At 40.4% G+C, this 11,390-nt stretch overlaps 2 protein-coding genes across 3 annotated transcripts; one reads left to right on the top strand and one right to left on the bottom strand.

The window, feature by feature from the left end:
* Window positions 1-1,228: 1,228 nt before the first annotated feature.
* LOC126688681 (putative receptor-like protein kinase At3g47110) lies at window positions 1,229-4,678 on the top strand. 2 transcript variants are annotated; one of them, XM_050383464.1, is made up of 3 exons: window positions 1,229-2,387; window positions 2,535-3,971; window positions 4,194-4,678. In XM_050383464.1, the coding sequence occupies exons 1-3, from the start codon at window positions 1,283-1,285 to the stop codon at window positions 4,604-4,606; spliced, it is 2,955 nt and encodes a 984-aa protein (XP_050239421.1). In that variant the 5' UTR covers window positions 1,229-1,282; the 3' UTR covers window positions 4,607-4,678. The 2 variants fall into 2 exon arrangements, with proteins under 2 accessions (XP_050239421.1, XP_050239414.1); XM_050383457.1 differs by having other exon boundaries at window positions 1,229-3,971.
* Window positions 4,679-4,942: 264 nt separating this feature from the next.
* On the bottom strand, window positions 4,943-7,559 carry LOC126688711 (pentatricopeptide repeat-containing protein At2g29760, chloroplastic-like). Its single transcript, XM_050383498.1, has one exon. It carries the CDS (start codon window positions 7,520-7,522, stop codon window positions 5,297-5,299), a length of 2,226 nt encoding a protein of 741 aa, XP_050239455.1. The 5' UTR covers window positions 7,523-7,559; the 3' UTR covers window positions 4,943-5,296.
* Window positions 7,560-11,390: the final 3,831 nt, after the last annotated feature.

Below are 11,390 nucleotides of genomic sequence, written 5' to 3'. Positions count from 1 at the left end.
AAAAAATGTAACAAAATCAAATCCTCTTTCAAAACAAATAAGTAACTAAGTCCAAATACGTTTAGACAATTTCTAACTTCAAAAGAAATTTGTGAACACTGAAATAACTGCCTTGAAAAAAAAATGTGGCATTAATCAAGTTGTTGTGTACCTTTCGACAGAAATTTTAGATCACTTGTGGCAAATCTTGCATTACTTCCATCAGATCATAGATGATAGATATCAGCAGGCTCCAAAGCCTGAAAGCACAAAAATGGTTACACAAATTCAGCAATAGGCATTTTGTCTACATGAAATTTCCCTTTCTTTTGAGACTTATAGTGGGGGGGATAAGTTCAAACACTCCAAGCAAAAGTTGCTTTTTCCTTCAAGGTGTTGTATCATATTTTTCTACTGGCATGGTGGTCTTAAGATCATGATTCCCTGGGCATAACTAATTTCCATATTGATCTTCTCATATTTCTTTAATATAGTGTATGAGTGCATCCTACTCCTGTTTAAATTTCCCCCTACCCCACTTTTTTCTAAGGGCATATTTGGAACAGAGGGCGAGGAGAGGAAATGACAGGGAAAGGTGGCTGGGATTTACTTGATTTTAATATTTTCCAGCAATCTTTCCCGCTACTCTCATTTCCAATCCCTCCATCCAAACATGGAGAAATACCTACTTCTTTTTCTGATGTCTCATGTTTTTCTCTTTTGCCCCATTATTCTAGAAACTTCAACTAGTACAGTAAATGATAGATCTGGTGTGGGGTGGAACAAAGCGAGGTAATACTGAGTTGAAACTCAAAAAAATAAATGATAGCAGACAACTTACATAGAAAATTTTCAATTGTGTATTATAAACTGAAAATCAGAGTAAGCCCAGCAATTCAAAATTCAAAATTCAAAAAGAAAAAAAAGAAAAAAAAAGAAAAGAAAAGAAAAGAAAAGAAGAAGAAGACAAATTGAAAATGTACTGCACTGCTGAGAGAGACCTCCATATTTCATTGAGCACTCCCCTCAACAATGATCCAGTAAATTAATTTCTATGACCAAATCAGCTGCACATAAATACAAAGAGATAGATACGTACTACGTAATAAAAATTTGTATGACAATCTTTGATTTGACCACTTGACTTGGTCAAAGATTGAAGATGGGTAATCTGATTAATTAATACGAGCAGTACCCATCTAAAAGGTTGTAAAGTTTGTTCACTATATATACGTGTGAGAGTTCCCTGCCAATCTCAGCATCACTCCCTCTCTCTCTGAAGAAGTTACTTTCTTCCTCTCAGATGGAGCATCCAGTTATGACCACAACACAACTCTTCACACTAACCTTCCGCGCCATCTTTCTTCTGTTCCTCTCCTTATCGGTCTCAAAATTTTCCTTGGCTACCACACTTTCAAATGAGACTGATAAACTTGCACTGCTCGAATTCAAGTACCAAATAATAGATAGCCCTCTCAGTGTCCTGGCTTCTTGGAACGAGTCTTTCCATTTCTGCCAGTGGGTTGGGGTCACCTGTGGCAACAAACACCAAAGAGTCATCGGTTTGGACTTAAAAAACAAAAGGTTGGTTGGCAACATATCACCTTATATTGGAAATCTTTCTTTCCTTCAATCCCTCGATCTTTCAAGTAACTCTTTCCAAGGTGAAATTCCCTCGGAAGCTGGTTACTTGACCAGGCTTCAAAATTTGAACTTGAGTTATAATCTATTGTTGGGAGGGGAAATTCCAGTCAATCTGTCTCACTGTTCCAACCTCCGGAATCTTGACCTCCAGAAGAACCAGCTAGTACAAGGAATCCCTTCAGAACTTGGCTTTTTGTCAAAACTTGAGATACTAATTCTTGACAACAATAATCTAAGTGGAAGGTTCCCACCTTCTCTGGGGAACTTGTCCTCTCTTCAAAACCTTTCGTTTGCATCTAACAATTTGGAGGGGGAAATCCCAAATACAGTAGCCCAAATGAAAAACTTGAAATATTTTGATGTAGACACGAATAATCTTTCTGGTGTCTTTCCACCTTCCCTATACAATTTATCATCGCTCACATATATTGCCTTGACTGATAACATCTTCTCTGGTAACCTCAACCCTGACTTAGGCATTGCTCTTCAAAATCTCCAGATACTTTGGATAGGAGAAAACCAATTTACAGGAACCATTCCAGTTTCATTATCCAATGTCTCACACTTTCAAAACCTTGATACAGTATATAACTATTTCACAGGAACCATACCTACAAGTTTTGGCAATCTAAAAAACCTTCAAAAGCTTGGTTTTGGTTCAAATCATCTGGGAAATTATTCAGTTGATGATTTGAGTTTTCTGAGTTCTTTGACCAATTGCAGCCACTTAGAGAAGCTTGATGTCAGCTACAACCAACTTGGAGGTGAGCTGCCTAACTCCATAACAAACCTTTCAATCCAATTAACGTCGCTACGGTTAGGAGGGAATTTAATTGGAGGGAGCATACCAACGTTCATTTCAAATCTTGTCAATCTATCTGAACTTTACCTGGAACAAAACATATTGACAGGAAATCTTCCACCTTCAATTGGGAAGCTCTCAAACTTGAACACTCTGTCCATGGGTGCAAACAAATTGACAGGGGAGATCCCATCTTCCTTTGGCAACTTAACTCATTTGCTGCTCCTCTATTTGGACAATAACAGCTTGGAAGGGAGCATACCCTCGAGTCTTGGAAATTGTAGCTACCTCCTAGATGTACGCCTTTGCCATAATAAATTAAATGGCACCATACCCCCGGAACTTATTGGTCTTCCATCTCTTTCTATAGTCCTTAATGTGACTCATAACTCTTTGACAGGTTCTTTACCATCAGAAGTTGGAAACCTGAAACTTCTTGTTGCACTAGACGTTTCATACAACAAACTTTCCAATAAGATTCCAGACCAGCTAGGGGATTGTTTGTCCTTAGAAACACTTTATATGCAAGGCAACTTCTTTGAAGGAACCATTCCTGACCTAGGAAAGTTAAAAGGTATTCAATATCTTGATCTTTCCCACAACACCTTGTCTGGCCAAATCCCAAGCTATATGGTTAATTTTCCCGTGTTGCAAAATTTAAACCTGTCTTTCAACAATCTTGAGGGAGAGGTACCTGTAGAAGGGGTCTTCAGAAATGCTAGCGCAGTTGAAGTCTATGGTAACAGTGCTCTTTGTGGGGGGATCAAAGAGCTGCATATGCAAGCATGCCCTAGTCAAGGATCCAAGAAACATAGAAAGCAGTTGATATTGGCAATAAGCATTGCAGCTGCTTTCTGCTTGACATCAATCTCTTTATTTACTCTTTCCTGGTTGAGAAAGTCGAAGAAGAAATGCCTTTCCATTTCCTCCTTTGGACGCACCTACCAAAAGATTTCTTATGAAGAATTACTCAATGCAACTAATGGATTCTCTTTGAGGAATTTGATTGGTTCAGGTAATTTTGGTAGTGTCTACAAAGGAAAACTTGGTTCAGATGAACCAAATGTTGCAGTCAAGGTACTCAACCTTCAAAAGCAAGGAGCTTCCAAGACCTTCATTGCTGAATGCGAAGCCTTGAGGAACATCCGGCATCGAAATCTTGTTAAGATTGTGACCGCTTGTTCGAGTATTGATTTTGGGGGCAGAGATTTTAAAGCTTTAGTGTATGAGTTCATGCCAAATGGGAGCTTGGAGATGTGGTTACATCCTGAAGATGAGCTCAGCCAACTGAGAAATTTAAACCTTCTCCAGAGAATGAACATTGCAATAGATGTGGCTTCAGCTTTGCTATATCTTCATCACCACTGCCAAACCCCTATCATTCACTGTGATCTTAAGCCAAGCAATATTCTTCTCGATGATGATTTGACTGCTCATGTAAGTGATTTTGGTTTGGCAAGACTCCTTTCGAAATCTGGAAAGGAAGCTTTTCTTAATCAATTAAGTTCGGCCGGAATTAAGGGAACTGTCGGATATGTTGCTCCAGGTAATGAGTCATGATTTCACTAATTTTTAAAAGTATTCAATGATAAGGGAAAAAAAAAAAAAAATTGGCAATTAATTCCTTCTATAATTACTAAAAGAATGTATCAATAATCAAAGCAAGGAAGCCTATTATAGAATATCTACATACACCCTAACCAAATAAGTAGTATCATAGGATTGAGTAAGAATTGTTCTTAGTGTATGAGAGTGCTCCTTTTTGCAGAGTACGGAATGGGTAGTCAGCTTTCAACTAATGGGGATGTATACAGCTTTGGGATTTTCTTGTTGGAAATGTTCACTGGAAGACGACCCACTGACGAACTGTTTAAAGATGACTTGAACCTTCACAACTTTGTCAAGTTGGCATTGCCAGGACGAGCGATGGAGATTGTGGACCAAGCAGTTTTCAACAAAGCAGGAGAAAATAAGAATATAGTTACATGTTGGAGTGACTGGACATGTGAACAGACTAAATGCTTGATATTGGTCTTTCAAATTGGACTTGCATGTTCAGCAGAATCTGCAGGAGACAGAACAGACATGAGAAGAGTTGCCCTGGAATTGCTTTCAATTAAAGGAAAATTCCTTTCGACTGAAACTCATGAAATGAAAATCCAAAGCTCCGTCAACAAGTAAAATTTCTGAAAAGCATCAATGATTGGAATTTTATTGAAACTCATTTCCAAGTTATATTTATGAGTAAAGACATGTATATATGTTCGCTTTTTCTTATACTTTCTACTTTAGTTCCCCCCACCCCCTCCCCCCTTTCCTTCTCTCTTTTTTCTTTTTTCAAGTTTTACTTTCCCAAGTATCTTTCTCTATTAAGTGTACCTCATATATGTATAAGATTGTGCATTTTTTATCCTCCGTAAAATTCCTCTTGCTTCACAATTTGTCCAGTATCCACATGTAAATGTAGGGCAATGCTCCTTAATTTGACATCTTTTATACTAAATGAAATGTCTTCAATGCTCTAGTAATTCGAGAGTCTATTGTATTAAAAAATCTCTACATTAATAACATAAAATGAGTCAAAAAACTAAACTTTTTTTTTTTTGCAAGATCTGAACGTTCGAAATAAGCTCTCAAAAGGCAACTCAACTTCTACAGAAATGCCCCTAATTGACAATTCATCACTGGTTTCCTTTCTTGTGTGTGAGTACAAGTTGTCATTACGCTCTAGATCTACGCTGTAGTCCACATGGGGCCATTAGCTTAATCCCTAGTTTGATTGAATTCTTGCTGCTTCAACAATTATTTAGGCAGCGAAAATATCATTCTAGATGGATGATGTGAGATTTTCACAGCCAATGCTGTTCACATTCACCAATAATCCATACATGAGCAATTTCCTCCTCTAAAATGATGAAAGCGATAACGGTCTCTTAGAAGTATCTCTCTATCATAAAGCCCAGATATGAGCTTAGCAACCGAGTGACAGTCCCCACAAACACGAAGATTCTTCACAACTCGAATCGGTTGAGATGGGCCCATACTAATAAGCCCATAGGCAATTGCTAACTTCTCACTGTGAAGGTTTAGGGCCTGCTCTTTCATGTCTTCTTCTTCAACAAGTTGCAGGAGATGGGACTTGTTTGGCACATAACCAACTGACTTCAATTTTGCTGCAATCTCATCCAATTTTGAGTAGATTTCCTTAGATAGCCTGTGAGAATTATCACCAACTAGAAACTCATGAACAATTCCGTTGACCTCAATTGAGCTACAACCTGGTTCTTTCTTTAGTCCAAAATCTCTCATAATCTTCCTTAACCCTGAAACTCTATCCCATTTCCCTGTTTTAGCATATATGTTCGACAAAAGCACATAGGCTCCATGATTTCTAGGGTCCAACTCAAGCAAACGGCTACAAGCCTGCTCAGCAAGCTCAATATTCCCATGAAGTCTACAGGCCCCAAGCAGAGCCCCCCATACAGAAGCGGTAGGAAGTATGGGCATTTTCTCTATCAATTTGACAGCTTCTTGCAGAAGGCCTGAACGGCCAAGAATATCAACCATGCAAGCATAATGCTTCTCTCCAGGAACAACCCCATAAACTGGCTCCATTTGATAGAATAACCTTTGTCCCTCGTTTACTAATCCTGTGTGGCTACAGGCGCATAATACATTGGTGAAAGTCACAGCATTGGGCTTGACCCTGGCTTCTAACATCTTTGAGAACAAATCTAATGCAGCCCTCCCATGGCCATGCATTGCCAGACCAGCAATGGTGGCACTCCAAACAAACACATCTTTTCTTTCTGCCGAATAAAATACCTCAAGTGCTTTCTTTAGATCCCCACACTTAGCATACATGTCAATAAGAGAGGTTGTGAGATGACAATTTAACTTAATCCCATGCTTCTTTATGTACACATCGATCCACCTGCCTAAATCCATTGCTCCTAACTGAGCAGAAGCTGATAGAGCACAAACAAGAGTGACCTCATCCGGTTTTGCATCCTTACTGAGCTGCAATTCACGAAAAACAGCCAAAGCCTCCTTTGGCTTGCCATTCTGTTCAAAAGCAGAAATCAGTGCATTCCATGCAGCTATATCTTTACTAGGCATTGCATCAAAAACATGTCGAGCCTCATCATATTCCCCTAACTTAGCATATCCATCAAGCATAGTTGTCCAAGAGAAAATATCCTTGTCTTGCATCTTATCAAACAATCTTTTTGCATCTTCAAAGCTCCCACATTTCATATACATATCCAGCATTGCATTACTCAGAGTCAAGTTCACATTAATCTCATTCCTTTCAATATAGGAACACACCCACCTCCCAAACTCCAAATCCAACTTCTTCGTGCAAGCCGAAAGAACACCCACCATTGTCACATCATTGGGCTTCACATTCTCCTTCTCCATTCCCCTAAATAACTCCAATGCCTCCTCAGGACAACCACCTTGTGCAAAAGCAGTGATCATAGAATTCCAAGAAACCACATCTTTCTGTGGAGTTTTCACAAACACCGCATACGCCAAATCCAAATCCCCACACGAACCATAAAAATGCACGAGTGAATTCAGAATATAGACATCCGAACTAAGCGACGCTTTAATCACCATCCCGTGAAACGCTCTCCCAACCCGAAAAGCTTTGAGCTCTGAAGCCGCTTTGATCACGAAAGGAAAAGTGAATTTGTCAGGAAAATGTTCACAGTGATGAAGCAGTTGCAGAAAGACTAGAAGGCTCTGAGTGGGGTCAGGGCTGGATGCATAAGCACGAATGAGAATGTTCCAAGTAAAAAGATTTGGTTGAGGAATTTGATCGAACACCTGGCGGGCGTAGTCGAGGCTAGAGAAGGGCGAGAGAGCAGAGGCAGTGATGAGCTTGCCGGCTGAAAAAGGGTCGAAGAAGAGACCTGTACGGAGCATTTGGGCATGGACTTGCTTTATCTGCTTCGTACTGTTGCATTGGTTGATCAGTGATAGTATTGGATACCGGTCGTTATTGACAGTCGGGGAGAGCGGGTACGGGTTTGGGTTGTTGGACTTGGAGTGACGTGGTAGAGAGACAGGTGGGGTGCTTTGAGTTGCCATAACCAAACTAGTTATTGGCCGATTTTTTCTTCAATTTATAAATATTATTATAAGTAGATATCTTATAAAAAGTATGCTTCATTTAGAAGATTTTTTTTTTATTTAATTATTATTATACAAAGAGGGTTTTTTTTTTTTTAAAAAAAATTAATTTTTGTTGACCTCTTTTAATTTGTGACTAAATTTGATTAGTCTTTTTCCTCCTTTGAAAGCATAAATTGTAAATATTAGAATGAGAAAACCACATCAATTTCAATTAACAACTAATGTAAACTAATAAAAAGAAAAAGTCTACACATCAATAGTTAATAACAACAATGATATTAGATTTGCTATTTAACAAAAAAGAAAAACAAAAGCAATTGGAAGCTTATCTACTGAGAACATCAACAACGATAAAACTCCATCAACATTAAGAGAAGTGGAACTCCACAGTTTTCATGTCTCTCTCTCTAGGTTTCAAGAGTTGTTCAATTCCTCTAGACTTTCTATCTGTGGAGTATATCATCAACATTAAGATTAACCATTTTCTTTGCCAAAGAAAATAGGAAAATAACTTCAAAAAGGAAAAAGATTGATAGAATTCGAAGAAAAGAGTAAATAGCTTGAAAAAGGAAATAAAAAATAAAAAAGTTAACAATCTGTTAAAGTTGTCATACCTTTGTGAGAATACTTTTGTTGCAATTGGAATTCATAGTATAGTTTGTTATATATAATTCAATTATCATTTATTAACGAAAGTTAAAGTTTTAAGTAGCTATGGGTTACAACTTACACAGATGTTAAAGAAATCGAAGAGTTATAACTTACGAAGGATGATATAACAATTTATTAATTTTTGTTGTTGTTGTTGTATGTATAGCTACCCATTAACTATAAAATGCCTATGGGTTACAACTTACAACCAACCCATTAAATTGATAGATTTTTTGTTCATGTGTAAACAAAAGGACATATCCATGTATTGTATTTGTAGGGGTATTGGGCCAAGAGCTCATTATTATGTCTCGAAGAGGGGTAAACATTGTCAAGGGAGCCCACATTAGTGAATGAAGAAGTCAGTTTTGATCATAACGGCCCGGGAGTTTTGTCCAAGGATGAATGTCTCCTCGGCCAACCCAGGCCGAGGTCCATAGAGGTGGTCTGCCATCTACAGAAATGTTCTAGGAAGTTCTGTCGAACCGAATAAGCATTGTAGAAACAAAGGACAAAGGGGAGTCTTAAAATATTCAAAGAGAAAGCTGCTACCATCGCATTAAATGTGGAGAAGACCCATGAATAGTGTTACATTAGCTATCCTAACACACGGAGAGCCTGAGAGGGTGTTCGATGGGACAAGTACTCAAGTAGAAGCTTGGATGTCCATGCGAGATTCCTTAGCCCCTAGATTCCTTGTTGTCCATGTCCATGCGAGAAGGGGAGACCCTGAAAGCGTACTTAAACAGATACTGAGAAATGTTCAATGAGATAGGTAGTGACTTTGACGATGTGGCCATTAAGACCTTCAAGGTCGGCCTGCCTACTGAGCATGGGTTAAGGAAGTCCTTGACTAGGAAGTCTGCCACTAGTGTACGCAAGCTCATGGAGAGGATTGATAAGTATAAAAGGGCTGAGGAGGACCAACAGCAAGGCAAGGGGAATGGTAAGGCTATCCCTCCGGAGATGGGGGTTTTTAGGTCGGATTGATACAACCATAACAGACCCCGGAGGGATTTTGCTGGGTAGTCTGGGTCCACGGCTCCCTAGGCGGTTTACGTGGTGTTCTGAGAACCAGTGCATCAAGTCTTGGAGAAGATCAAGAACAACCATACTTCAAACGGCCGAACAAAATGGGAGGAGACCCCTCAAGGCACAACCAGAGCCTTCATTGCTAATATCACTAAGAGTAGAGGCATACCACGGAGGACTGCAGAACTCTGTGGAATCATCTAGAGTAACTTGTCAGAGAGGGAAGGCTACAATAGTTTTTGTACTGGCCCAACGGGCAGGGGGACCAATCCAGGTTAGGGGCTCAGGTGAATGCTTCTTCAAGGCCTCCGTTAGGCACAATCAATGTCATCTTCACTGCTCCCGGGAGAATTGGCTCGCAGCCCTCTAGGGTGATGTTCGTAACTCAGCTACCCGCTAAGGAATCTAACAAAATGCCGAAAAGGACAAGAATGAAGGCCTGACCAGCATTAAGCTTTTCGGATGAGGACAAGGTAGGAACCATACAGCCACACGATGATGCTCTAGTGATCACCCTTACGATAGGAGGGTATGATATGAAGAGGGTGATGGTGGACCAAGGCAGTGGGGTAGAGATCATATACCCCGACTTGTACAAAGGGCTGAACCTGAGGCTCGAGGATTTAACAGCCTATGATTCGCCCTTGATGAGCTTTGATGGAAAAGTTGTCATTCCCAAAGGTCAAATTAGACTACTCGTGAAGGCAGGGTCAGAAGTGGTGGAGGTGAAATTTATTGTGGTGGATGCCTATTCCCCATACACGGCCATTATGGGAAGAGCTTGGCTTCACACTTGGGGGCTGTTTCCTCCACTCTGCATCAGAAGGTGAAATACTCGTCCGGGGACCAGATCGAAGAGCTTGTTGAGAGTTAATCCATGGCTAGGCTGTGCCTGGTGGCTGCCATTTTGTGTTAACCTAGGACCGAGTCCTCGGCCTCTACTGAGGGGGGCTTATAGCAATCAAAGACCTCGGTCTTATCTGTCGATGGACCGGCCGAGGAGGCGAAGTGTGAAGATTTAGAAAAGATTGCTGTGGGGGATGATCCGGAGAAGTTTTTCAGGTTGGGGCCTAGTTGCCCCCTCAGGAGAAGGAAGAGTTATTAGCGTTTCTTAGGAGGAACATAGATGTGTTTGGATGGAGTGCTTACGAAGCTCCCGGGGTGGATTCGAGATTTATATGTCACCATTTGAATGTCAACCCCTCCGTCATCCCCAAAAAACAATCGCCTCGGCATTCGTCTAAGGACTACTCTGATATTGGAAGAGACAAGGTGACGAAGGTTAAGTAGGCTGGGGCTATCAAAGAAGTGTTTTACCCTGAGTGGTTGGCCAACACAGTGCGAGTGAAGAAGAGTGAGAAATGGCGAGTTTGTGTGGATTTCACAGATCTAAATAAGGCTTGTCCAAAAGACCCTTTTCTTATGCCTTGGATAGACCAACTAGTGGATGCAACTGTAGGCCATCCTCAGATGAGCTTTTTAGATACCTTCCAAGGCTACCACCAAATACCACTAGCTTTGGAAGATCAGGAAAAGTCAGCTTTCGTCACTCCGATCGGGAATTACCACTACAAAGTGATGCCCTTCGGTCTAAAGAATGCGGGATCTACTTATCAGAGGATGATGACCAGGATGTTTGAGCCTCAATTGGGAAAAAACATTGAGATTTACATAGAAGACATGGTAGAGTAAGATGGAGTCCAAACACATTAACGACCTCAGGAATATATTTGAGGTCTTGAGGAGGCATAAGCTACGCCTTAACGCTTCTAAGTGTTCCTTTGGTGTTGGTTCTGGAAAGTTCTTGGGCTACATGATCACTCACCATGGGATCGATGTTAATCCTGACCAAATTAATACGATTAACAGTTTACAACCACCTCAGAATCTCAAGGAGGTCCAGAAGCTGACAAGAATGACTGCTGCTTTAAACTGATTCATCTCTCTGTCATTTGACAGGTGTAAGCCCTTCTTTTAGTTGTTGAACAAGTGGAAGAGGTTTGAATGGAATGAAAAGTGTGTCTTAGCCTTCCAGCAACTGAAGGAATACATTTCTCGGCCACCCATTATGTCAAGACCCGAGGTGGACGAGGTTTTGTTCGCCTACATTGCTGTTGCCATTCATGTGGTGAGCTTGGTG

The sequence above is a fragment of the Quercus robur genome, chromosome 1, assembly GCF_932294415.1.
Source record: "Quercus robur chromosome 1, dhQueRobu3.1, whole genome shotgun sequence".
Lineage (NCBI taxonomy): Eukaryota > Viridiplantae > Streptophyta > Magnoliopsida > Fagales > Fagaceae > Quercus > Quercus robur.
Note: the sequence above shows the minus strand (reverse complement) of the source record. Positions and strands in the feature narration are given on the sequence as shown.